The following is a 24,124-nucleotide window of genomic DNA, read 5'->3' as shown; positions in this document are numbered from 1 at the left end:
ACCACATGGCATCTTTTATCTTGAGTTTCCAGGAAGTCAGATACTATTACAGCATGTCTGGCATTTCAGGGAGGTGGGAATTAGCATTTTATTGCATGCATAAACATATTATTAAAGGCAACCAAGGTGTAAAATCTTTGGCAGGGAAAATGTGGAGGTGTTAACATTCCTCTGTCCAGCAAAAGAAAATATATTAAAATAATGTTACGGCTGTGACTGAAGACCACTAGCAAGTCATAATTATTATGGCTGCTTGATCTTTTCCATACCTTCAGTCCCCAGTCTTAGTACAGAACCATATCCAGATTTGAAACTCTATGAACCTCAAAGCTAAACTGTGATGCAAAGCAGGCCTTCAACTATGCCCTAATTAACCTTCCTTTGGGCAACAACAAAAATCACTTTAAACCTCCCCAAAGCTGAGGAATATATATATATATATATGCACCTTGGCTAGGGTAAGGACCAATTTGCCCAAGTGTAAGAAAAGGTATTGCAAAAGAACTAGAAAAAGAAGGAACATAGCCATGAATGCCCACCGCATATATTCAGGAGGGAACGGAAGCTTTGGAACAAGGTTTTGTCAGCTTCGCTAGGCATGCATACAAATGGAGGTGACACACAGCCATCCATGCTGCCCTGACTAGAAGGGATGGACAATTTCTCAGAAGCATCCCCACCCTATCAGCCCCCACAAAAACAAAAACAAAAAAATCTGGGCTAGGAAATGCGTAACTGGCCCCTTAAAAGAAGACATCCATATTCATAAATATAAGAGACCAGAAGCCTTTGCTCTGGAAATTAGATGGTTTTAAACATATTGCATGACTAACACAGGCTAAAGTATTGTGCACGGACAAAGGAAAACCAGATTTAAATCCCTGCTTGACTATGAAGTTTGGTGGCAGCCTTGAATCACTCTGCCAATCCAATGTAGCTCAACTGGAAAGGTAGATAGAAATGCAACAAATAGCGCAGACATTAAAATAAGCTTCTGTTTGTTTACTGGGGCTCCCTTAACCTTAAGCCAGTTAAATATTATGTACAAACAGATGTCTGAGAACTAAAGTGCTTTATAATTAGTATCTTCCGTACATTGGAGATTTACATGACTAACCACACTTCCTCTGCACGTGTACTGAATATATTCACACGTCACTACAACAACTATGGCATTCAAATACTCAGGAATAGGTTCAAGCCTACCTCTTCGTCTATGCACTTAAACTGCCAGGACCAGGCAGCATTATAGAGAAAAGGCCTCAGATCAAACCGGTTGTCATCAGGACTGTAGTTTTCAGCATGGTAGGATGGGGTGAGGGTAGTCATTTTGTGTCGATTGACAGAATACATTCTAAAGAAATGTTTAACCTTTGATGCCACCTGGTGTACAAAACACAGTATTTCAGGGTCTAAAAGCTGAAGTCATTCAAACCTTGATCAGAATTCTAGGTGAAAAAAGGGCTCTAAAAAGATAGGAGCATTTTAGTTCTACATATCTGGATAAATGCAATTATTAGTGTATATCTAGTATACCTGATATGAAAATATGTACAAAGTATCAGCATGTACAAGGCAGAATAGGCCTACCACTAAGGTGGATTCTGACCTTCAAAGGCTGCAATCCTGCATACGGTTCAGCTGCTGAAATGTTACTGACTGGAGCTGTGTCCAACCATACATGACTGCAGCCCATGTTCTCAAGAAGAGGGCTCAGATCAAACTGGTTGTCATCAGGACTGCAGTTTACAGCATGGCAGGATGGAGTGAGGGGTAGTGGGCAATGCACTCGACAATCCCTTGGGGACTCATTTGCATGAAGAACAAAGTATGACCCAGGATGATCCTGGATATAGCTATAGCCACCAAGCAGAAATGGGTCTTTGTAATTGAGAAAATAACCATTGGGGCTCTGCAAATGTCACTCAATTTAGACGTCATTCTCAAATGATAGTTCACGCCAAGCATAATTTATAACCCAATCTGAGCTTCCCAAACATACAGGCAAACCATGGCTTAGAGCTGCTTGTCTGCTTTTATTTTCTACCTGCTCAGCATTCTTGTTTATATGGCCTTTGGAGGCAGAGAGCGGCCGTGAACCATGGTTTTGTCAATTCAAATATCATACCCCACTTAGCACAAATCATGCTTTGCACACTCTCTTCAAACCATGGTTTCTAATTTGATGGCTATTGCAAAATGGTGGCCACGTTCCGGACAATCTGGGGCTAACACGCTGATATATTTGTTGCTCTCCTCTGATTATCCTCTGATTTTCACTGGAAGGTGAAAATACAATTGATTTTACCTCTCTTGGAGCACATATCTCTTTCCACATTGTGATCAGCTTACAGAACATGGTGTAAGGTCCAGCCTTCGCTATCTTCCTTAGTCTGCCATAGATTGAGAGCTCACCATATGTCATCCCCATGTCATTCTGAAATCACACACACACACACACAAAGAAAAAGAAGGGGGAAAGATAAGAACAGAAGAACTGAATTGAGACAGGCCATGAATCCATAAAGAGCCATCTTACATGGAATCAGACCCATAATCCAACTACTCCAACATGTCTGCTCAGACAGAGGTCCTGTAAACATATGCAACAGATTATGGCAGTAGACTTATAATGCAAATTGTGACGCCGTTTTTGAATTGCTCTTAAATGTGTGGGTGGTGTGTGGATGGGGGCAATCCAACAAACAAGCCCCTTGCAAGAAAAAACAACCTAGCACGTCAGAGAGAAAGATGTTCTAATCCAGTCTGCTCCCTATGGTGCATGCTTTCTACTTGCAGGGATTTCTTAAATGCAACATAATCCCTATTGCTGCTTGAAATGGCACAACATACTCTACCACCTCAGGTATGGAACTCTGTGTAGAATGGGCATCAGGTCCTTAATTGGAGATGTCAGGGATTAAACCTGGAATCCAAAATATGTGTTCTACCACAGATTGGGTTTGGACAACATGCTAACCCATGATAGTTTACTTTCCTAAGTAACCCATGGTGGGTTAGCATGCCATCTGCATGCTGTTTTTGCCACCCACAGTGGCTTATTTACCCAAAATAAGCCACCCTGGGAACTCACAGTCTGTAGATTGGGTTGTTTTACCAATGATGGGTTAATGTGTCATCTGTCTTGCCTCCCTCCCTAAACACCAGTGGTATCCCCCTTCGTGCCAGGGTTGCACAACCCTGCCCCACACCTCCCTCCAAAGAAAGGACTTTTTAAACTCAGGCCTCACAAAGCATCCACCTCCCAAACTGGAAGAAAAAGGCTTTCTTGGGGCCACCATGGCTTAAAGTGACATGCAAACCTGGTCACAGAGAAACAAATCCTCCCTAAAAAGTGAGGCAGTACCAGAGGAAATCAATCGGCCCTGGAACCTGTCAAGATGAAAGATGGATTAGATATATTAAAAAAAAAAAAGAATGGAAGAATTCAATTAGCTTTAAAGACAATGTACTTTAAATTAAATCATTTTAAAATGATTCGCTTTAGTGCACGCTCCAAACATTTATCGGAGAAGCATCCTGCTAATTAGAAAGTGGTGCTGCTTCTGCTGTTGAAGTTCCCAAAGGCTTCCACAATGTTGTAGACCACACCAAGCATGTGCCCTCCCTGCTGAAGTGACTGTGCTGTGCAAAAGCATTGTGTGCTGGCCTAAATCCACAGCAGCTTATAATGCTGCAAAAGCCTTCTGGGTTTGCAGAAGAAAGGATTTGAAGGAAAGGGATGAAGTCTGCAAATTTGCATTGACTTGCTTATGTTGCATATGTCACCCAAAACAGCTTTTCCTGACAAAATTAAGGTTACCTTCGTGCAGATTAAAACAAATAATACAATGATTCAAAAAATATTAACAGCTACACGTTAGGCTTACAAGAGAGGTTTGTATTCAATGGCCTTTACCTCATCAGTTTGAGCGACCTGTCCTTTCTTCAGGGGTTCAAGCTCTGCTGTCGATGGCATGGAGAGAATACTGTGGAGGCAAAATTAATCAGGTTAGCTTCTTGGCCTGCTTCAAGTAGTAAGTGTTTCCTGCTAAGAGAGAAGCTTCCTGCCATCCAGGGCTCAAGGCATTCCACTTTACCCAGTTCAATTAAAGAAAAAAATCATTGATACAGTGGGATATAGGCAACAAAAATATTAATGTGAGCTACATAGAAGAATGTGATATTTATAGGGGGGATAATGTAATATTGTATACTTTCAGGAATTGAGTTCTGATCCAATATTATTTATTTAGATCTCATCTGTTCCATAATTAGGCAGACCATTAAAATATGTGCATCTAGGCAGCTCTAAACCACATCCAACTCTGTACAGACACTACTGAATATACTTGCATACGTTATTTGATACAAGACGCTGTATGCTTCAGAACTTCACATGTGTGAATTCAAAAAAAGCTATTAATGATTATTTCCCCCCCCGCCCCCATGCTCCAAACTAACCAATGTGAAGATCACATTGAACACCAAGAGCACAGTGAATGCGAAGAACGAAATCCATACAGATGCACATGCACACAAAACTATCTAGTCTGAACTTTGGCAAAAACCGTGTTTGCATCAACCTGGGAAGACCATCCTCCTAACTGTACCTCCTACTCTCTTATCTGCATCATGTTATCATTTCCACTCAACTGCAAGCGTACAATCCCCTAGAAGGTTTGTAGTGGTTTATAAAATTGTCAATGTGGACAACTGGTCTCAGGAAAGGAGCAGTTTCTTGTTGATCAGGGAAACCATGTCAGATACAATTGTGTTTTAAAAATAGCCTGTACCATTTTTGTTCTTGTTGTTGGCATTCAGAACTGGACTGAAATTCTGTCTGAAGTCATAATTAGGATACACGAAAAGCGTATTCAGGCGTTCTGAACCCGAACAGGGCAAACACAGAAGGAAGCGTCCTCAAGTCCCACCCCTCCCGTCCATTGCTTTTGTTGCCCTCCATGAGTGGAGGGCAACCGTCAGAAGAGGACAGCCTCCTCTACCCTTGGAGGTTCTCCACACGAGCCAGAACATTGGAAAATTGGGGTTCTAGATCACATGGAGAGCCTCCACAGATACAGGAGGCTCTCCACTCCAAACAGTCACCCCTCTACAAGTAGAGGGTGACAAATGCAGCAGCAGAGGGTCAGGACTGAAGCACTATTCAGGTTTGCTCTGCTCTATCCAGCTTCAGAATGCTTGAATAAGGCTAATGTGACAAGCAATCACCATAGGGGTGGATGAGGAGTCAAGATTCTAACAGTTTATAGCAGAATATAGCGGCATGGCCTAAACTTACCTTGTGAGCGATGTTAGGTGAAAGTTCACAATGCAATATTGGATAAAGCTTCTCAAGTCTGTCTTGTTAATTCCACCAATGGGATTGATGTCAGCACTGGAACAGTCATACTTTGTGAAGTATCCCAGAAGGCTAAGGGACAGAGCATAAACATTTTGACTTAGCGCTAAATCTGGTAACAGAAGAAAAGGAATAGGTTGTTGAGCAATTATAACAGTATGAACATTTTGATAAAGTCTACAAACCAGAGCAAAGGGATAAAGTCTACAAACCAGAGCAAGGGTGGTCAGAATTCAGGTTAAGTTTTAATTTCCAGACAAGCTGCTTTATATAATCTGTGTAAGAGCTAGGAGAAGCATCTAGTGTTAACAAGTACAATTATCTCCCTGTTGCATAAGGTGTCCAGCCTTTGAAATCTCCATAGAAGGAAAATTGACAGAAAACATGAGAAAAGTCAACATTCCTAGAATGAACCATCTTCCAGTTACAACCAACCCTCATGACAGGTCTCCCGGTCCCTCAGGCAAGCACACATTCTGGAAAACTGACATGGGATACCCAAATCAGTGAGACTTCTTTATTGGAGGAAATCCCATGGCAAAGTTTAATGGTTACACACTTCAGAAATCATATAGTCGATGGTCAGTAGCTATAGGCTCCAAGAAATTCCAGAAGAGTCAAAAGCTAATCACTACTTCCGTGATGAGATCCCCATCAATGTGGTTTCCCCATTGCCATCTCCATGGTTCTGAATACAAGGGAAGGTCAATCCATACACAGGTTCCAAGCCTGGACAAGGAAGGGGGATGATTCCTGACTCCTCAGACTTTGTGTTTTCAAACTGTCCTAGTGAGTAATCACTCTATAAATAGATAGACTCTATTTATTCAATTACCTGGCCCATTTATTTCTCATAATTTGCTAATCATTTTTAATCAGATGCATGCAATACATCAAAAAAAGAAATAGGTGTGTACTATACATAAATACTCATTTTTTTCATTCCACTTCGTGTATCTGATTAAACAGTTATAACAACATTAAATATACAGACTGAAGTACTCAATCCAAGTTCACAAGTTAACAAAACTGGAATTTAAGGTAACAAGAACACAAAACCTTGGTTGCTAAGACTTCTTGAAGCCCTAAACAAGAAAACAACCGCTAAAGCACTACATAGGAATACTTAAGAATACTGGACACTAAAACCCATCAATATTCTTGCTACTGCTGGGTAGCTATATCAATGGAGAGTTTCATTCTCAATGGCTAAGACTTTGAACATGCGCACACCTTTCATCGACATTGGCTGTTCCAAGTACTAACAGTCCACCAGGCATCCCACGAGTCCATAGGGATAACTGTGCAAACAGGTAGGCAAGGACCATTCTTATTCTGGCCTAGGAGTCAAATTTAGAAACAAGGCTTTAATAAAGCAGACATTCCCCAAAGGGCAGGTCATGACAGAACTGTAGATCAGAATCGGCAGTGGGTATCTGGAACAATAATAATAATAAAATTATTTCTTACCCACCTCTCCATTTTGATCGAGGCGGGGAACAACAGTAAATATAAAATACACAAAACTGAATTAAAACATAATATACATTGTTAAAACATCATAAAAACATTCTAAAAACATCTTAAAATTCCCACTGGATAGGCCTACCGGAAGAGATCAGTCTTGATAGCTTTCTTGAATGCTAATAGACTATTAAGTTGACGAGTCTCCTCCGGCAGGCCATTCCACAGTCTGGGAGCTGCAGAAGAAAAGGTCCTCTGGGTATGGTTGCCAGCCTTGTTTTTGTTGACTGAAGTAGATTCTTCCCAGAGGACCTGAGTGTGCAGGTCAGACTGTACGGGAGAAGGCGATCCTGCAGGTAGCCTGGTCCCAAACCATGTAGGGCTTTAAAGGTGATATCCAACACTTTATACTTTGCCTGGAAACTAATTGGTATAAAGGAATGTGAGAGTTACTTAGGGTGCAATCTTATCAGGATTCCCGTCGGGGAGGGGGAGGGGAGCTTGGACTCCTATGTCCAAGGTTGGAATGCTGACTCTAAACTCAGGTCCAGGAATCCAAACTATCCTATGGCCCCCCAGATGCTGACTGGCAACCCTAGGATTGCTTTCTTAGAAATCACTCTGTACTGTAACAAGTGGAAGAGGGCAAACAAACTCCTACTCCTACTCTGAAGGAAGTGAATTAACGTTGCAACAAGATACACAATTTAGTACTGGTCTTGAGAGGGAGAAATCTGAATTCAATATCCAGTTCTGTCATTTGCACAAGACTCACCAAGCCCCTAGGGAATGTTCAGAAAATTCAGAACTCCCCCTACCAAAGAGAGAAAAAGAATTTTTCCCCTCTTCAAAAGGTAAGGGAAAAACAGCACTCCCTCACTCTCTTTTTGACAGTACCTGCACATTTTGTAGGGCCAGGTTTTCTCTGGTGCTGCCTCCATGAGCTTGATACTGGGGCCATCGTCCCGTCACAGCATTGAAAACCGTCCAAATAGCCTTCACAACTCCGTCTATGCATACATTTATATGGTAACTGGGAAAAGAAGCACAAATTTAATTCTAATGAAAATTAGTCTCTGCCTCACAGTCACTAAATCTGTAGTTTTCTCTTAAAATATTGTAGCGTCTCACAAGGAATAAAGGCTTGTGGGTGGGTGTGGGGGGGATAGGGTCTGTGTGTATGAGAGGAGAGAAAATGAATAAAAGAATGAATGGGTATGAGAAGGGGTGTGTCCTGCCCACTGTGCCTCCCAATTCACTTGTGTAGCCCCAATAGGTCTTCAGGGGTCAAGGAGGCCCATGAATCCAAAAATGTTGCCCACCCCTGCAGAAGCCAGCCCCATCAGGTCCTGTTCATAAGTTTCAAGAGACAACTGGCTGACCTCTGATGGACACAGCATGGGATTAGAACAGGGGTTGGCAGTTTATGTCCCTCCAGATATTTTGGCCTACAACTCCCATGAGCCTAGAAAGCATAGGAAGTAGTGAGGGATGATGGGAATTGTAGGCCAAAACATCTGGAGGGCCACAAGTTGCCCACCCCTGGATTAATGGACCTTTGGTCTGACTAAAGAAGGCACTTCTTCGGGGGGGAAATTGGATATATTAAAAATATATATTATGTGCACCCAAACTGAGCTGTATAGGGTTCACAGGCCACAAGCCCATGGATTCTGTGGCAATAGCATAAGATGGTGCACATGTTTTGGGGGAGGGCTGCCATGGGAATGAGCTTTTCAGAAGAATTCACATGAGAACAACAATATTTGTGCCTGAAAGGAGAAAATGAAGTGGCTATTGAAAGGAAAGTTATTCTAGAGAGAGAAAAGAAGATTCAGAGCCAAGACTGAAAGATACCCATGAAACTTTAAAGTATGTTCCTGTTTTTCTGGGGCCCGGAAAGGTACAATCTGAGAGACAACAGCTTGCATGTAAGAGAGAGAGAGAGAGGAAGGGGGTGGAAGAGAGAAAGGATAGTGCCCCTTTATTCCCTCACTATCTTACTCCCTTACTATCTTGCACAGTTGGAATGAAAAAGGGCACCAACATTCACTACGTCAAAGGCTTTAATGGCAGCACCAGTAAATTTCAAACCAGGAATACGGAGTACGAATGGGGAAGATGCTACTCGTGCCTTCCCTAAATAGCATTCCTGTGAAAAAACAAGTTAGTCCTTGATAAAAATAAAAATAAACCCTGCTTTTAAAACACAAGCACAAATAACAGAGCCTACAGCAAAAACATGTAGGGCGCAATCCTATGCCTGTTTAGACAGAAAAAAATCCTACAGCTACCAGCAGATGTAGGACTTATTTCTGTCTAAGGTGTTGGCCTGGGAGGTGGGAGATCCGGGTTCTAGTCCTCACTCAGCCATGGAAACCCACTGGGTGACTTTGGGACAGAGGAGAAGGATTATATACGCTACCTTGGGTTCCTTAGAGGAAAAAAGGCAGGATATATATGCAAAATGCAATAATATGTATCAAGCAAACCAACACTACATTTATTTTTCAATCCTACAACCACGCAATTGTCCTGATCCAGCAAAAGGAGACTGGCATGCTCAAGTAGTCTTCCATGCCTATCTAGCATCATTAGCTGTTACACACACCTAGACCCGTATCAAGGCCTATGTGCTTTTTAATCACAATGTGTATTTTAACCAGGCATTCATCATTTATATACCTGCCTATCTCTTCAGCCAAAGATCTGGCTTTGTTGCATGTCTCCTGAGAAGAGTTCTCAGTAGCCATGTAGCAAGTTGTTAAGATGCGTCCACACAATTCCCGAGGCTCTTTTGGTGTATAGATCTCATCGTTTACTATCTTACGCACATCATTTAGCACACTCTGATCTGAAAACAATGAGAATGGAGGGGGGAAAGGGGAGATGAACTGAATCAACACATGTTTCATGTCAGTTTTAACATCCACCGCATCATTTCACAAAATACAGTCATGCATTAGGCAAGAATTTGAGCATACTTCAGTTTAAGCTTACTTTAAACTTAAAACATTAAACTAAAATTAGAGACGGATATTCACATAGACATTTATTTCATTTCTGGAAAATTAGCAGAAGAGAATATCCTAAGTGATATTTAATTTGTACTAACTATTTATTTATAGATTATATGCCCGTCTAGCTAAAACGCAGAGTGGGAGGAACAGCATGCCTCCCGCTCTGTACTGGATACTTGTTAAGCCTCCGAATTCATAAGCTTATCAGAATCCAGGGCAGATCTAATAGGATTGCAAACTTAAACTATTGGGTGCAGGACCATACCAACGTTAAGTGTTTCTAAATCTTGATGATTTTACTGTAATACTTGAGCACATATTTCAAACTCTGTCACTGAAATCAACGGGACTAGCATGCTTAACTTTGGCTGGACTGTGTTATTTTTCTATGCCATTACAAGGAAAATTATCTGCAATTAAATGCTTCTCTCAGGAGACTTTCGTCATATCACATTGTTGAGAAAGTGAGATTAGGTCCATGCTTTTTTCAGCAACAAACTTGTTCCATTGGTTTCAATGACACTTATGACTAAGTTTTGCTGGCTTGGGACCATTATTCTCTATAATGTCTTGAATCCTCCACCCCCTACAAAACTCACTCTCTCTCTCTCTCTCTCTCTCTCTCTCTCTCTCTCTCTCTCTCTCTCTATATATATATATATATATATATGCATTTCAGGTAAGACAACACCTAGAAGGATCTACCTGAGACAATTTCTGGCAAGTAAAATTGCCTTTATATATCAATCTGAAATTGCCTCCCTCTGTAATAAATTCACAATAATAACTATAGGTTGAACCTATGTTACAAATTGAACACTTGAAGAAGAGTTCTGTGGGCCCCAAAGCTAAAAAAAATGCTTCTGTCCTTTTAAACACCACCCACAAGCTAGCTAGATCAAATAAAAAGAATAATCTCACTCTTATGTTGGAAGCTTGAAATCGAATTCTACATTCTTAATATAGATACTACCTCTAATTAAACATACACTGTAGGTGTAGGGCCTTATTTTACAATAGTGACTTTCAAGCTATGTTGCACAGAATACTGGGTTCCATAAAAGCTTCTCAATGGGTCAGTTCGCACGACACTACTGAGGCCTATTTAACAGATTGTGGCTCATTTAACTCCCAATGAGTTCCAGTGTGTGCCAGCTGCCATTTTGAATATGAAACCCTGAATTGGGGGGTTGCCGTGTCATCCGAATCCATCCATCCATCCGGGGTTATGCGAGTGTTAAACAACCCTCACATATCCCCAAATGGCTGAGTTTGCAGAACACTACAACCTCCGATCAGGGGTTGCATATTCAAATTGCACCACAGCTCACCATGGCTTAAATAACCCATGGTGAGCCCCAGCTTGTCACGCAAACCAGGTCAACAGGAAAATCACTAATAAAGGGCTAACTTCTCTGAAGACAGCTTGCCTCCATTCCTGATCTTTTCTGTAATGCAAAGCTGCAGGAGAATATTGGATGTGAATTTTAGGGTCCACCCTCCGTTCATGTGGAGAGATTACAAAGCTCAACACACCTACCTGGTACCCTAGGTTGAACCAAGTGGGCTACCTAGAATATAAACCATAATACTCTTAACATGCATGGATTCTGGAGCAGATGCTCAGCAAACTCTTTGGAGAAAGACCGTAGCTCTGTGATACAGCACATTGTCCCAGGTTCAATCCTTAGCATCTCCTGAGAAAGACCTCTCTCTCTGAGACACTGGGGAATCATTGCCAATCAGTGTTGACAATACTGAGATAGGTGGACTAACGGTTTGACATGATATAAGTAGTTGTGAGATGTTCAGCAAACAAGTCAGAAGTCAAACAAACTCCCCAAAAATTTGAAAACCAATTCATCTACAGCTAAGTTTTGGCAATCTCTATGATTCAGGTGCACTTACTTCCGTTCTGTATTGCACCACAAACCTGACGGCACATGGAGAACACAATGCAGGCCACAGAAGAACTGTCCACTCCACCGCTAAGTGGCAAGAGAAATCCTCCCTAACAGATTGCAACAGAAAAACACAAGAAAACATGGTTGTGAGCCATATATCCAACTCTTCGAAAATTAAATCTCCAAACCATTTTTCTTCAGCTCTCAGTTACACAAGCTACTTCTAGGTTGATCTTACTTACTTCTGGGCACAAATAGTTCCAAAGCCCTATGAAGGGAGACTAAAAGAACTGGGCATGTTTAGCCTGGATAAGAGAAGATTGAGGGCGTGATAGCACTCTTCAAATACTTAAAAGGTTGTCACACAGAGGAGGGCCAGGATCTCTTCTCGATCCTCCCAGAGTGCAGGACACGGAATAACGGGCTCAAGTTACAAGAAGCCAGATTCCAGCTGGACATCAGGAAAAACTTCCTGACTGTTAGAGCAGTACGGCAATGAAACTAATTACCTAGGGAGGTTATGGGCTCTCCCATACTAGAAGCATTCAAGAGGCAGCTGGACAACCATCTGCCAGGTGCTTTAGGGTGGATTCCTGCATTGAGCAGGGGGTTGGACTTGATGGCCTTTTAGGCCCCTTCCAACTCCACTATTCTATGATTCTAAGTTTCCCTTCATAGAACATCCAATTACTTTAAGACCCTTGCTCAGAATTAAGACAACATACATGTATTACCACATATCTTTCTTTTTTTAAACAGCTTTGGAAAATGCAGACTGAAGTCATCGTGCAGGAGGGAAAGAAGTGAGTCAACACAGCCCCGTCCTTTGGCTCAGCTGGGAATATCTGTCATTTGCCTCCTCCTGTCTCAGAATCTCTTCTTGCAGTGAACATTACATGCAGTCATTACCGAATCGTATGAAAAGAGTTGGTACCTGAACATGCTTAGCTTTCTCTTCCTCCCATTCTTTTCCCCTTTTGTACCATGTCTCTTAGACAAATACGAGCCACCGTGACTGCTTTGGCAGAAGGGTGGTACAGAAATGTAGCAAAATGAGTATGCGTCAGCACAGCTAAACTCCCCAACCCTATTTGTGGCAAGGAAGGCACAGCTGGCCAGCTCTGTCCTGCTTCTAAAGCAACTTCCCATTCTTACCCTTACTACCATGGCCACTGCAAATTTCTCCCTTCTCTTTAACTTTAGACCACTAAGGCCTGTAGAGTACTATGAGTGGAACCAAACCAAAGCAATTGGAAACATCTTTAAAAAGCCAAAACAAACAAACAAAAAACCCAACAAAACCAACCACTACCACCTACCCTACCCTCCATAGATGGTGATCCTGATTTTAAAAGGACGGACGAGTGAGCAACTGCAACTTTTACGTTAAAAAGGTGTCTTCAAATTTCCCCCAAAACCATACAGCAGGGATGTTGAACCTCTTTCAACTTGAAGGCCAAATTCTATTTCAAAGAAGCTCCCAGGAGTCACATTCCAGTGGTGAGCAGGGCCAAAGCAAAAAGCGGGCAGGGCCAAAGTTCAAAAACCACCAGAAAATATCAGAACATTTCAGCTTAAAGCTCTTACTGCCAGTAACTAAGCTTTAGGAGAGGCATTTCAACCTTTGAGAAGGTGGGAGGGGAGAAGCAAAAGCTGAGAAGCCACCATACGATCAAAGGCTGGGAAGAAAGGGGGCAGGGGAAGGAGGCAGGGACATCTGGGGAACCCTGGAGGACTGGATTGGGACCCTAAGCAGGCTGAATTTGGCCCATGAGCTTAAGGTTCAACACCCCTGCCATACTGAAAAGAAGATGCATAGAAGTGAATGGAAGAGTGGCAATATTTACCTGTTTGCTGCGCCTTAAGTAGTCCCAAAGCCAACATGCAGGACCAAGGCTGAAGGAAAAGAGGGCATATTTCAAGATGAATATGAAAACATGTTCTCTCCTAGGGTCACATCATCTACATTTAAATATAATGTAATATTACTCTATTTACTCTGTCTACACACATCTACTACCTTGGTTGTGCTTTTATACTGTATTCTATATTATGGTTTTATACTGTTGTTTTATACTTTGAATTGTCTTAATTCTGTAAACCGCCCAGAGAGCTTCGGCTATTGGGTGGTATAGAAATGAAATGAAATGAAATGAAATGAAATGAAATAAATAAATAAATACTTATAGCACAATCCTAGGCATGTTTACTCAGAACTAAGCCTATTGAGTTCAAGGGGACTTACTCCTAGGAAAGTTAATCATAGGATTAATTATTTACAACATAAAAATGTATGGCTTCCTGGAGGAGATAGCAGAGAAAGACCACTTCTTATGTGACATTTTTATATTTGGGTTCTTCTGATGGTACATGCATGCTGAATTAGTTATGAAAGGCACATTTTGTGGCTAAATTACAGTACTGCTGCTTGAAAACGCATATAACAGCATTCAAGAAGGAAAGGAAGGGGGGAAACTAGGTTCTTTTCCCCTTTTTACAAGTTTCACCCTTCACAACTGAGCCATGAATGCACATTTATCTGTATTCTAGTGTCAGAACCAAAATACAAAATGTCACAAAAGACTACAACCCATTTTACTTTTTAAAAACTCATTCTATCCCACCTTTCCCTAAGGAGCTCAAGGAGATTTGTCGCACCATTTTGTCCCAACAACCCTGTGAGGCAGGTTAGGCTGAGAGATGGTGATTGGCCTCAAGGTCACCCAGTGAGCTTCATGGTTAAACATGCCCAGAGTGAAAGAACTGGGTATGTTTAGTCTTGGGAAGATTGAGGGGAGACATGAAAGCACTCTTCAAGTACTTGAAAGGTTGTCACATAGAGGAGAGCCAGGATCTCTTCTCGATATCCCAGAGTGCAGGTCATGGAATAATGGGTTCAAGTTACAGGAAGCCAGATTCTGGCTGAATATCAGGAAAAATGTCCTATTAGAGCAGTATGACAATGGAACCAGTTACCTAGGGAGGTCGTGGGCTCTTCCACACTAGCTAGATCAAACTAGAGGCCTTCAAGATGCAGCTGGACAGTCATCTGTCAGGAATGCTTTAAGGTGAATTCCTGTACTGAGCAGGTGGTTGGACCTGATGGTCTTATAGGCCCCTCCCAACTCTAATATTCAATGGTTCTATGGCTGAGTAGGGATTTGAACCTGGGTCTCTCCTAAGCCTGACACGCTAACCCAGGGGTAAGCAATCTGGTGCCCTCTAGGTGTTTACAACTCCCATCAGTCCCACCAGCATGGCCATTGGTAAGTGATTACGGGAACTTTAATCCAAGCATTAATATTTAAGAAGAGGCTGGCCATACTTATTATTATTATTATTTATTTATATAGCACCATACTTCACAAATATACCCTTTGCACAGCAACATTTTGTGACAGAAAAATTGTAGAACCATTTTTATGGAAAAACTAAAATACTGAACAATCCAATAAGAGAATAATGCTAAACGTTATGTGGGGGGAGTAAATGGTCTGGGGACATCCCCTGCACGAAAGATACATTGGCTGCTTAAGTGCAGCGTTGCAAGAAGCACAGAAGTACTACACAAGTGCTTTTGGGCAGGCCTGAGCAACTTGCGTCCCTACAGATGTTTTGGCCTACAACTCCCATCAGCCCTAGCCAGTATATTCAATGGTGAGAGATCTTGGGAGTGGCAGGTCAAAATGTGTGGAGGGTCACAAAGTTCCCACCCCTGGTTTTGGGGATGAGCAGGGAAGAAATTATGGGGGCTGAATTTCTCTTGCTCCCTTGCACTCTTCCCCACTAAGAGCTGTGGAGCAGGCCTACAGTTTGCAATACCGATGCCTCCTTCAGACAACAACACATTTTTTCTGAGTGCAACAAGGAGATTTCTCCCTGTTGAGAGATTAAAACAGATGGACCTTTCACCTCTGCTCTGCTTACCTCACACGTGGTGATGTAGCAGCTGCTGCAGCAGATCACAGAATGGTGCCCCAACAGCTGCATAGGTTTTGCCTACCTGATCTCTTCCACAAAACTATGATACCTCCACTGGATGGGCGCAGTCGTAGGTACACATATGTCATCACAATGTGACAGGGCAAAATGGACTTTGATTCTATGGTAGGGTGTCACTTTGCTTGCCTGGTCAATTAAAAAAAGGAAAGAAAGAAAGAAAGGGAAATTCAGGAAACAGAGGCAGTTAACATTTTGCGGTAGAACAATCTACATTTTCATATATTCTGGAATATAGTATCTGTCTAATGCCTTAGTTTTAACTCTCATTGCTTGCAAAGAATCTTAACTAACAAACACTTCATTAAAATCATTAGCAAGGGGAAAAATTGAGGAATTCTTACTGCTAGGTTTCGAGAGGATATTTCTGCCCTGTAACTTCTTATGTCTTCCAAGTCCAGAGTGGCAACCAAGACTTCCTGAAAAATGACAGAAGAGACAACTGGCTACAATATACTGAGCTTTCAAAACCATTTTTCACTAGATTTCTATTTTACACTGGAGGCAAAGTAGCTTTTCGCTTATTTGTAAGGGAAATAAACCCAATGATGGCAATGTCACAAGCCAGCACTTACACACAGGAGTGTTCTTTTAAGAACATATTTAAATCTAACAGCTTCAAGCGCATCTCCCATCAGGCACATCCATAAGAGATGTCAGCTTGACAAGTACTAGAGATAGGATCTTTTCAGCTGTGGCCCCACATGGCGAGAGCAATCCTATGCCCCCTAGACACCATATGGGGAAGAGACACACAGGATTGTTTGGTTTCTGGGATCCAAGGTCGGAATCATGGCTCCAACCTCGAAGCCCAGGAACCACGCTCCTTGCCCCCTCTCATCACAGCCAGCACAGTTCTCTCCATGCTGGCTATGTCTCTGCACACAGAAATGGAATGCAGAGATGGGGGAAACAGTGCGGTCCTGGGACTGGGGTTGGGATGAGACCAGGAAAGCTGCATTATGCAGCTTCCTATGCATTTCCTATCCTGCTTGGAAGTGCTGTGGCTAGATGGGCAAAATTACCCATCTAGAGAAAATGCAGGGTGGATGGGAGCATGGAGGCAAGGATCTGCATTTGATACTCAGCAACCTCTTACTTCAGAGGCAGCTGACTATCTCCATGGGACTGTACCCTAATAGAATGTTCTCCCCACAGAAGTATGTATGACCCTATGATATGCAAATTTATTTTATTTTATTTGTTTCATTTTCATGATTTTTATTGTTTCAAACATCACAGACATACAATACCACAAAATCATTACATAAAATACAGACAAATATACAAACTTAAAATACACTCAGATATAAGGTTAAGGTATACTTTCGGCTTTCTTCATATCAGAAATGAAAACTATCTTCTCTCGTTCCTCAATTACATTTAACACAATAATCTAATTCATTTCTTTCTTCTATCTTAACTATAGCTCATACATTGAATCCACAGACAAATACATCATTTCTCTCTGTTTCTTGCAAAAATTCTATCAAAGGTTTCCATTCAGATATAAACATAGATGTTGACCTTTCTCTCATTATCGATGTAAGTTTTAAAAGAACTCTTGAGTCATTTTTATTTCAGTACACCTTTTCTTAACTGTTGTGTCTTAATGATGTTTCACTGCTGGTTTTAAAGGGATGTCGTGTCAATTTTAATTTGATTTTATGTTTTTATATTTATTGAGTAATTATTTTGCGTGGTTTTGTGCGGGCAATTGTCCCGAAATGCAGTTTATAGGTCTTGCATTAAGTATGTAAATATGCATTACCACATCATCCAGAGAAAACTGAAGTCCTTGAGCGATGATGTCTCCATTCATAGAGATCATTGCACAGCCATCATAATACAGGCGATCGCCATCACAGCCCTTCTGGTTAGCCAGCACATATATGCCACCATTCTAAACAAAACAACGCCAATACATATAATTAAAAATACAACTAGACTATACATTGGCAAAAGCAACAACAATACCAATCTTTTAAATAGTACAGACAATGGCTCAGTTCAGACAATACATTTCTCTACGCAGTGTGAAAACTCCACTCCAGAGTTGAGTTTGTAAGGGCTACTCACCATAGAACAATTTCCAACTCCATCAGTGTGTGAGTGTGGGCTACCATGGAGTTGAGTAAAAGTCAACACAGTGTTTGATTGGCAGTTCCTATGCCCTCTCTCCACCCCTGGTCCTCCCAATGGTATCCCATCAGCCATTGCTGCAAAAAATCCCCGCGGCTCTCTTGGAGCGGCACTCCCTCCTTTCGCCACTCTTGCCAGGGAACTCTGTAGCCAGTGGGAAAAGTCCACTCAACGCAACAGGAAACTCCACAGAGCCCGCCACACAACATGCAACACAACGTTTGTGCAGAAACTCTCCTCTGCACAGTGTGGAGCGTTTTCTAAAAAAAACCTCCACCGTGGGGTGGTTCTCCCACCAAGCAACACATTTCTCAACAGTGGTGTAGGTACTCCACTGTGGAGTTCTAAAACCACCATTGAGAAACGTGTTCTCTGAACTGAGCCAATATTTTGTCATTTTAATGTAAGGGAACTGCTGTGAGGAACATAAAGGGAGCTCTGCTTAGGCCATCACTTTACACAGGGCCACAGTGCTGAAAATGCAGGGCTTGTGTCCTGTTTCAATATTGCTTAGTAAGAGCAAGAAGCAATTGGATTATCTATGTGAAAGCGGGAAAACAAGTAGTGGGAAGAGCTGGATACCAGCTCTGCAAATGTAAAGCAGCGTTCAGAAATGTTATTTTCCTTGCCCCATGAAAAGCAGATGCTTCCCCGCTCTCCACCCCACTATAATACCTTCATTTCATTTATTATTGCCCTATACTGCCCAGTAGCCAAAGCTCTATAGTCGTTCACAAAGATTAGAAGCAGAAAAATACAATATAATAATGTAATAGAAAACCATTCTCATACAACCATATAAAACAATTTTATACAATCAACAATAAAAAATCCCAGTTAAAAAACAACCTGTTAAAAAAAACCCAACTTATCAGCCAGTGTAAATGGGCCAGAATCAGTGTTGCATGTTCAGACCTTCCATTCCCCACTATCAATCTGGCTGCCGCATTTTGCACAAACTGCAGCTTCCAACTTGCCTTCAGAGGCAGCCTGACATATGAGTGCATTACAGTAATCTAATTTAGAGGTTACTAATCTAACTCTTCTCAGTTACGGAATCATAGAATGAGTTTCAGGGGAGCTTGGTTACATATAGGAACATTTCATAGAGCCACACTTCATTTCCGTGATCAAAACAGAATTTCGTGCAACTGCTGCGATCACAAAAAAATCACTTTTGGCCACTGCAGCCTGGATCTGCTTACAGCCCAGTTCCAAGAAATCTGTTTTCATGTATGAGTTTCTCTGGCCCCTACATAGACAGGCCAGAGATAAAGCAATATGAAGGGAGCTGCAATGGCTCTGATCTTCTTTGCTTTCACATGGACCAAGATGTGGCACTTCAGAGTTTGAGGGATTAAACAGAAAGGAGGAACAGCTGAGCCTGGGAGTGTTTAGGGAGTGGTCTTTCACAGGAATAGGCAGAAGCTAGCCGAAGGCCCATGCAGCTGACAACAATCCAATCACCACAATCCCCATGAAAGACTTGCCAGAACTCAGAAGCGACACTGGAAGCAACTATTGTTCTTGGTGCCTTGTCTTCGTCGCTTGCATACCACCTCCTTGATCTTGCCTGGACTTATCCTGACCTTGGACCAGACCCTGACTACTCCTTGATGCTTTCCTGAATCCACTGTTGTTTGACCCAGCTTCTAACGGATACTTCAGCTTTTGACCACGAACTGTTTGTTGACGTTTCCCTCCCACTTATCGAGTTTAACGCCAGTGATTTACGACACAAGATGAGGAACTGTAGCTCAGTGGTAGAACACATGCTTTGCATGCAGAAGGTCCCAGGTTCGATCCCCAGCACATCAAGGAAAGACTTGAAAAAACCCTGCCTGAAACCCTGGAGAGCCGCTACTAACAGGCAAGATGGACCAATGGTCTGATGCAATCTAAGGCAGTGTCCACATCCCAGTTTATAAAGGCTAATACTGCATGACTGTATTTTCACCTATGGGCAAAACAATAAACTAGGGCTATATTCAGAAGACACATGATGCAGGAACTTTGTTGAAGCTAAAAGAAAGTCCGAGTCTGATCAGGGCCAAGGATGGGAGACCCTTGGGGAACCCTAAGTGTGCCACTTTGCATTCCATTGATGGAATCTAAAGGTAATGGACACAAACCTGATTGTTCATAAAACTCTATGTAACAGTAAAGAAAAAACTACCTTTGCTGTTGCAAAATTTACCAATTCCACTCGAGTATGAGCTTTTCCTAATACGTGGTGACTTGCTGAGGAATTTGTGAAGATCTCTACTCCATCGATACCCATTTCAATGTGGGGACTGTAAAATTGAGCAACCACAAATAAAGCAAAGAGATTGCTGCTCTATATAACATGCATTGTACTATCGGTCATGTCACAGAATGTTCATAATAAACAACAAAGCACACAATAAAACTGGGAAGACTTAACCCAACCAGAACAAAACTTGTTGTTAGAGTGCCTGGAAAATGCAATTTCACTCCAATCAGAGTGATATTTTGGAGAAAATGGGCTGGATCTGGAATTTCTACAAGCAGAATTCCACTGGCAGAATGCTCTCTCTTGACAAGACAGAGAGAAAGAGGTGATTCCTCCTTCCCTGTTCAGCTCTTGGAGAAGCGGCTCTGGAGGATTAAGGGCCCTGCTGAAACAGCACGGGAGGTGGCACAGGGGACTGTAGGGGAAGTCAGTGAAAATCACCTCTTTGCACTTCCTCCAATGGGACGCTCTGCTGGATCTACAGGAAGCCAGATTCCAGTTGGACATCAGGAAGAACCTCCTGTCAAAGCAGCATGTCAATTGAACCATTTACTTAGGGATGTTGTGGGCTCTCCTACACTAGAGGCATTCAAGATCCAGCTGGACAGCCATTTGTCAGGGATGCTTTAACGTGGATTCCTACATTGAGCAGGGGGGTTGGACGCGAAGGCCTCATAGGCCCCTTCCAACGCTGCTGTTCCATGATTCTATGATCTGTGTCACTTCTGTGAATGGAAGGAGTCCTTCAATGCACAAAAGGGATACTCTGCAGCCACCCCAATATGTTTGGACCATTCTGCAAACAATGCAGTAATTTGGAGAACACCGCTCATGCATAATATTGTACATAGGTAGCAGGATGAAACCTTTCTTTGCAAAGCCTCATCTATCTGTATGCTGCCCTGAGATCCCAGTGGTAATAGGGCAGGGTACAATTGTTTTAATAAATAAATAAATATCTGGGCAATGTCCAACTTCTTTGGCAAGAATAACTCAAGTCCATTCCAAAATATGAGACAGTGGCACTTCTATTATAGAACTGAACTGAACTGAACTGAACTGCATAATAGGATTGAAATAGGATTGTGTTTGGACTGCCATGCCTCTGACCCCCTGGATTCCTGCCTGACCCTGCTTTTGTACTATGTTTCTATTTGACTGATCTCTCAGACTGTGATCTTAGCTGCCCCTCAGATCCCTCTCTGGGATCTGCTTGCCTGATAAAACTGTGCTTGACCATTTGCCTATAAATTGACTTTCCTATTGTATTTGTCTCTGCATTTTCCAAGCAAAAAGCAAGATCCAGTTAGAGCAGGACAGGGTTTGATTTATTTTAGCTGTTTCAGGAATGCTTTCTCAGTTCATCAGTCCTACCTAGTTGGTGTCCACAGTTCTTCACAGATTTCAGTCCCTATGCAGGTATCTAAAGTTGCTAGTACTGCATCACCAAATGGAACACTTTCCTACGATAAGCAAAGAATGAATATGGACTACTGGACAGCAGGGAAGCAATACACACCCTAGAAATAGATCAACATGAATGAAAATATCCAGCTGAAAGTGTGGGAAAGACGTTTATCATGTACAATCTGTTTCACAATACCCAGATATTTTCTGAAACCAAAGTTTAGGGTAATTATATTTTTAATTCTAGCATATTGCAACACATACAATGTCACAAGATTTAATGGAAGGACACAGCAACATTCAGCTACAAAACATATTGGAAAGTTAAGCTCTGTCAAGTAGCACTTCTGAATTTATGAAGACTTAAATGTTTTAAGTCCCTTAATCAAACTGTATCAGGAGTGGACCAAGGGACTGGGTCCCACACAGTCCCTTCCCCTTGTGAGAGAGGTCTTCCAAACTTTCCAAAACAGTCAAGACTTATGTCAGCACCAACTATAGCCTTTAAGGCTTGAGGAATGTCCTAATTTTCTTACCAATACTAATATTATAATTTTCCATTAACTTGCCTGGCCTGTTTTTTAACAGTTATCCAAATGGTAAGGGGGATGGAGGATAAAATAAAATAACCAGTTGTGTAGCTGTAACACAAACATAGGCTAAAAATCTCCACTATGAAATCTAATCCATTTGTTCATAACTTCCAAAAATTAAAAAATGTGCTAATTCCAGCAGAGAAGTGTCTTACCTGACTTGTTATCTTTTGTATCATCCTGGGAAGAAAATATTCTTCCACATGCCTAAAAAGAGGAAAACATGTTATTTATTTATTTATTATTATTTCCATATATATATGGCCCTTGATGGGGGTGGGGACAACCCAGGATGGATAGCAGCTTTAAAATATCCAACTATTAATTAATGATATAACCAAACTCTGATAAACAAATGAATCACTCCACAACAGAACTAATCAGTCATAAATACCCAGGTGAACAATAGGTCAGGGATCCCTAACCTTTTTGGGTCAGTGGGCACATATGAAATGTTTAATGCCATGGGGTGGGTGGGTCACAAAATGGCTGCCATGGTGGATGTGGGCAGTCACAAGACACCCATTTCCCAGAAGGCAAACTGAGGAGACAAAACTAATGTACCTAAGAACCTAAGTACAGGGCAAAGATGGGATCTGAGCTCCAAACTACAAAACCACTCTTTTTTTTTTAACCCACAGCTTTCTGCTCCAACATCCATGCCACAGAACTTCTGCATGTTATGAAGCAGTGTAACATGGTATCAGAATACTGAAAACAAGGTGATAAACAATGCAAAGATATCACTTTCATGAATTAAACATTTTTTAAAAGAAAAGCTGCATGAGCAAGATTCCTGAAAGACCTTTTAATACAGCTTTGCAGTACAAATATCAAGGTCCTCTTGGCTCGCCGCTCTGACCATGTTACTCCACTGCTGAAATCTCTTCATTGGCTTCCAATTCACTTCAGAATCCAATATAAACTTCTCCTGTTGACCTACAAAGCTTTTCACTGTCTAGCTCCTTCCTATCTCTCCTCTCTCATCTCACACTATTGCCCCGCTCGTGCTCTTCGCTCCTCTGATGCCATGTTTCTCGCCTGCCCAAGGGTCTCTATTTCCCTTGCTCGGCTTCGTCCATTTTCTTCTGCTGCCCCTTACGCCTGGAACGCTCTTCCAGAACATTTGAGAACTACAAGTTCAACTGCAGCTTTTAAAGCTCAGCTAAAAACTTTTCTTTTTCCTAAAGCTTTTAAAACTTGATTTTGTTCTGACTTTATACTGTTAGTTTTACCCTACCCAGTGCCTGTTTACCCTACCCTGTGCCTGTTTGCATTCTCTTCCCCTCCTTATTGTTTTATTATGATTTTATTAGAATGTAAGCCTATGCGGCAGGGTCTTGCTATTTACTGTTTTACTCTGTACAGCACCATGTACATTGATGGTGCTATATAAATAAATAACAATAATAATAATAATAATAATCCATGTTTAGACAGAAAAAAAGCCCTACAATTCCCAGCATGCCCTAGCCTATATGGCTGCCAGGAAAGATGCTGGGAGTAGTAGGACATTATCCTGCCTAAATATAGCCACTTTAGGATGTAATCCTATCTTATCACAGGATAGAGCATGAAGAACAGAGCCTACCGTGATCTGTTCCAAGGAGTGAACCATCGCATTTCCCGGTAGTTTCCAGTATTTGCCAGTGCCATCTTTGGCCGTATCAGAAGAATTTTCCTTGAATATTGGGAAAGGAAAGCAACTATGAACACATGCAGCGGAACCAAACAAAAGTGAAAGTTTTAAGGAAAAAAGTGAAAGCTTTGAGACAAAGTCCTATGAGGAAAGGTTGAAAGATAAGTTTAGCTTGGAGAAGAAACGGTTAAAGGCAATATGTTAGCCATCTTCAAATCTTTGAAGGGCTGCCATGTAATTGGTGCAAAAAAATAATTTTCTGTTGTTCGAGAGGATAGGACCTAACCAATGGCTTCAAATTAGACTAACCATTAGAAAAAAAATGACCTAATAGTATGAC

The 24,124-nt window shown here is 41.7% G+C and overlaps 1 protein-coding gene across 1 annotated transcript in view; it reads right to left on the bottom strand.

Annotated features, from left to right (window-relative positions):
• The window catches only part of NADSYN1 (NAD synthetase 1), a 61,311-nt gene that overhangs the window by 7,628 nt on the left and 29,559 nt on the right, over nucleotides 1–24,124 (bottom strand). Inside the window, exons 7-22 of the mRNA XM_063117371.1 lie at nucleotides 23,737–23,826; nucleotides 22,301–22,352; nucleotides 21,520–21,608; nucleotides 20,068–20,185; nucleotides 17,521–17,652; nucleotides 16,094–16,168; nucleotides 15,754–15,878; nucleotides 13,598–13,646; nucleotides 11,755–11,857; nucleotides 9,512–9,680; nucleotides 7,724–7,859; nucleotides 6,596–6,702; nucleotides 5,303–5,434; nucleotides 3,920–3,989; nucleotides 2,309–2,437; nucleotides 1,207–1,383 (exon numbers count right to left, since the gene is read on the bottom strand). Coding sequence (XP_062973441.1) covers nucleotides 1,207–1,383; nucleotides 2,309–2,437; nucleotides 3,920–3,989; nucleotides 5,303–5,434; nucleotides 6,596–6,702; nucleotides 7,724–7,859; nucleotides 9,512–9,680; nucleotides 11,755–11,857; nucleotides 13,598–13,646; nucleotides 15,754–15,878; nucleotides 16,094–16,168; nucleotides 17,521–17,652; nucleotides 20,068–20,185; nucleotides 21,520–21,608; nucleotides 22,301–22,352; nucleotides 23,737–23,826 — 1,753 coding nt within the window. The remainder of the gene's footprint in view (nucleotides 1–1,206; nucleotides 1,384–2,308; nucleotides 2,438–3,919; nucleotides 3,990–5,302; nucleotides 5,435–6,595; nucleotides 6,703–7,723; nucleotides 7,860–9,511; nucleotides 9,681–11,754; nucleotides 11,858–13,597; nucleotides 13,647–15,753; nucleotides 15,879–16,093; nucleotides 16,169–17,520; nucleotides 17,653–20,067; nucleotides 20,186–21,519; nucleotides 21,609–22,300; nucleotides 22,353–23,736; nucleotides 23,827–24,124) is intronic.

Source organism: Elgaria multicarinata, chromosome 2, assembly GCF_023053635.1.
Source record: "Elgaria multicarinata webbii isolate HBS135686 ecotype San Diego chromosome 2, rElgMul1.1.pri, whole genome shotgun sequence".
In the NCBI taxonomy this organism is placed as follows: Eukaryota; Metazoa; Chordata; class Lepidosauria; order Squamata; family Anguidae; genus Elgaria; species Elgaria multicarinata.
This window is presented reverse-complemented; position numbering and strand designations above follow the sequence as displayed.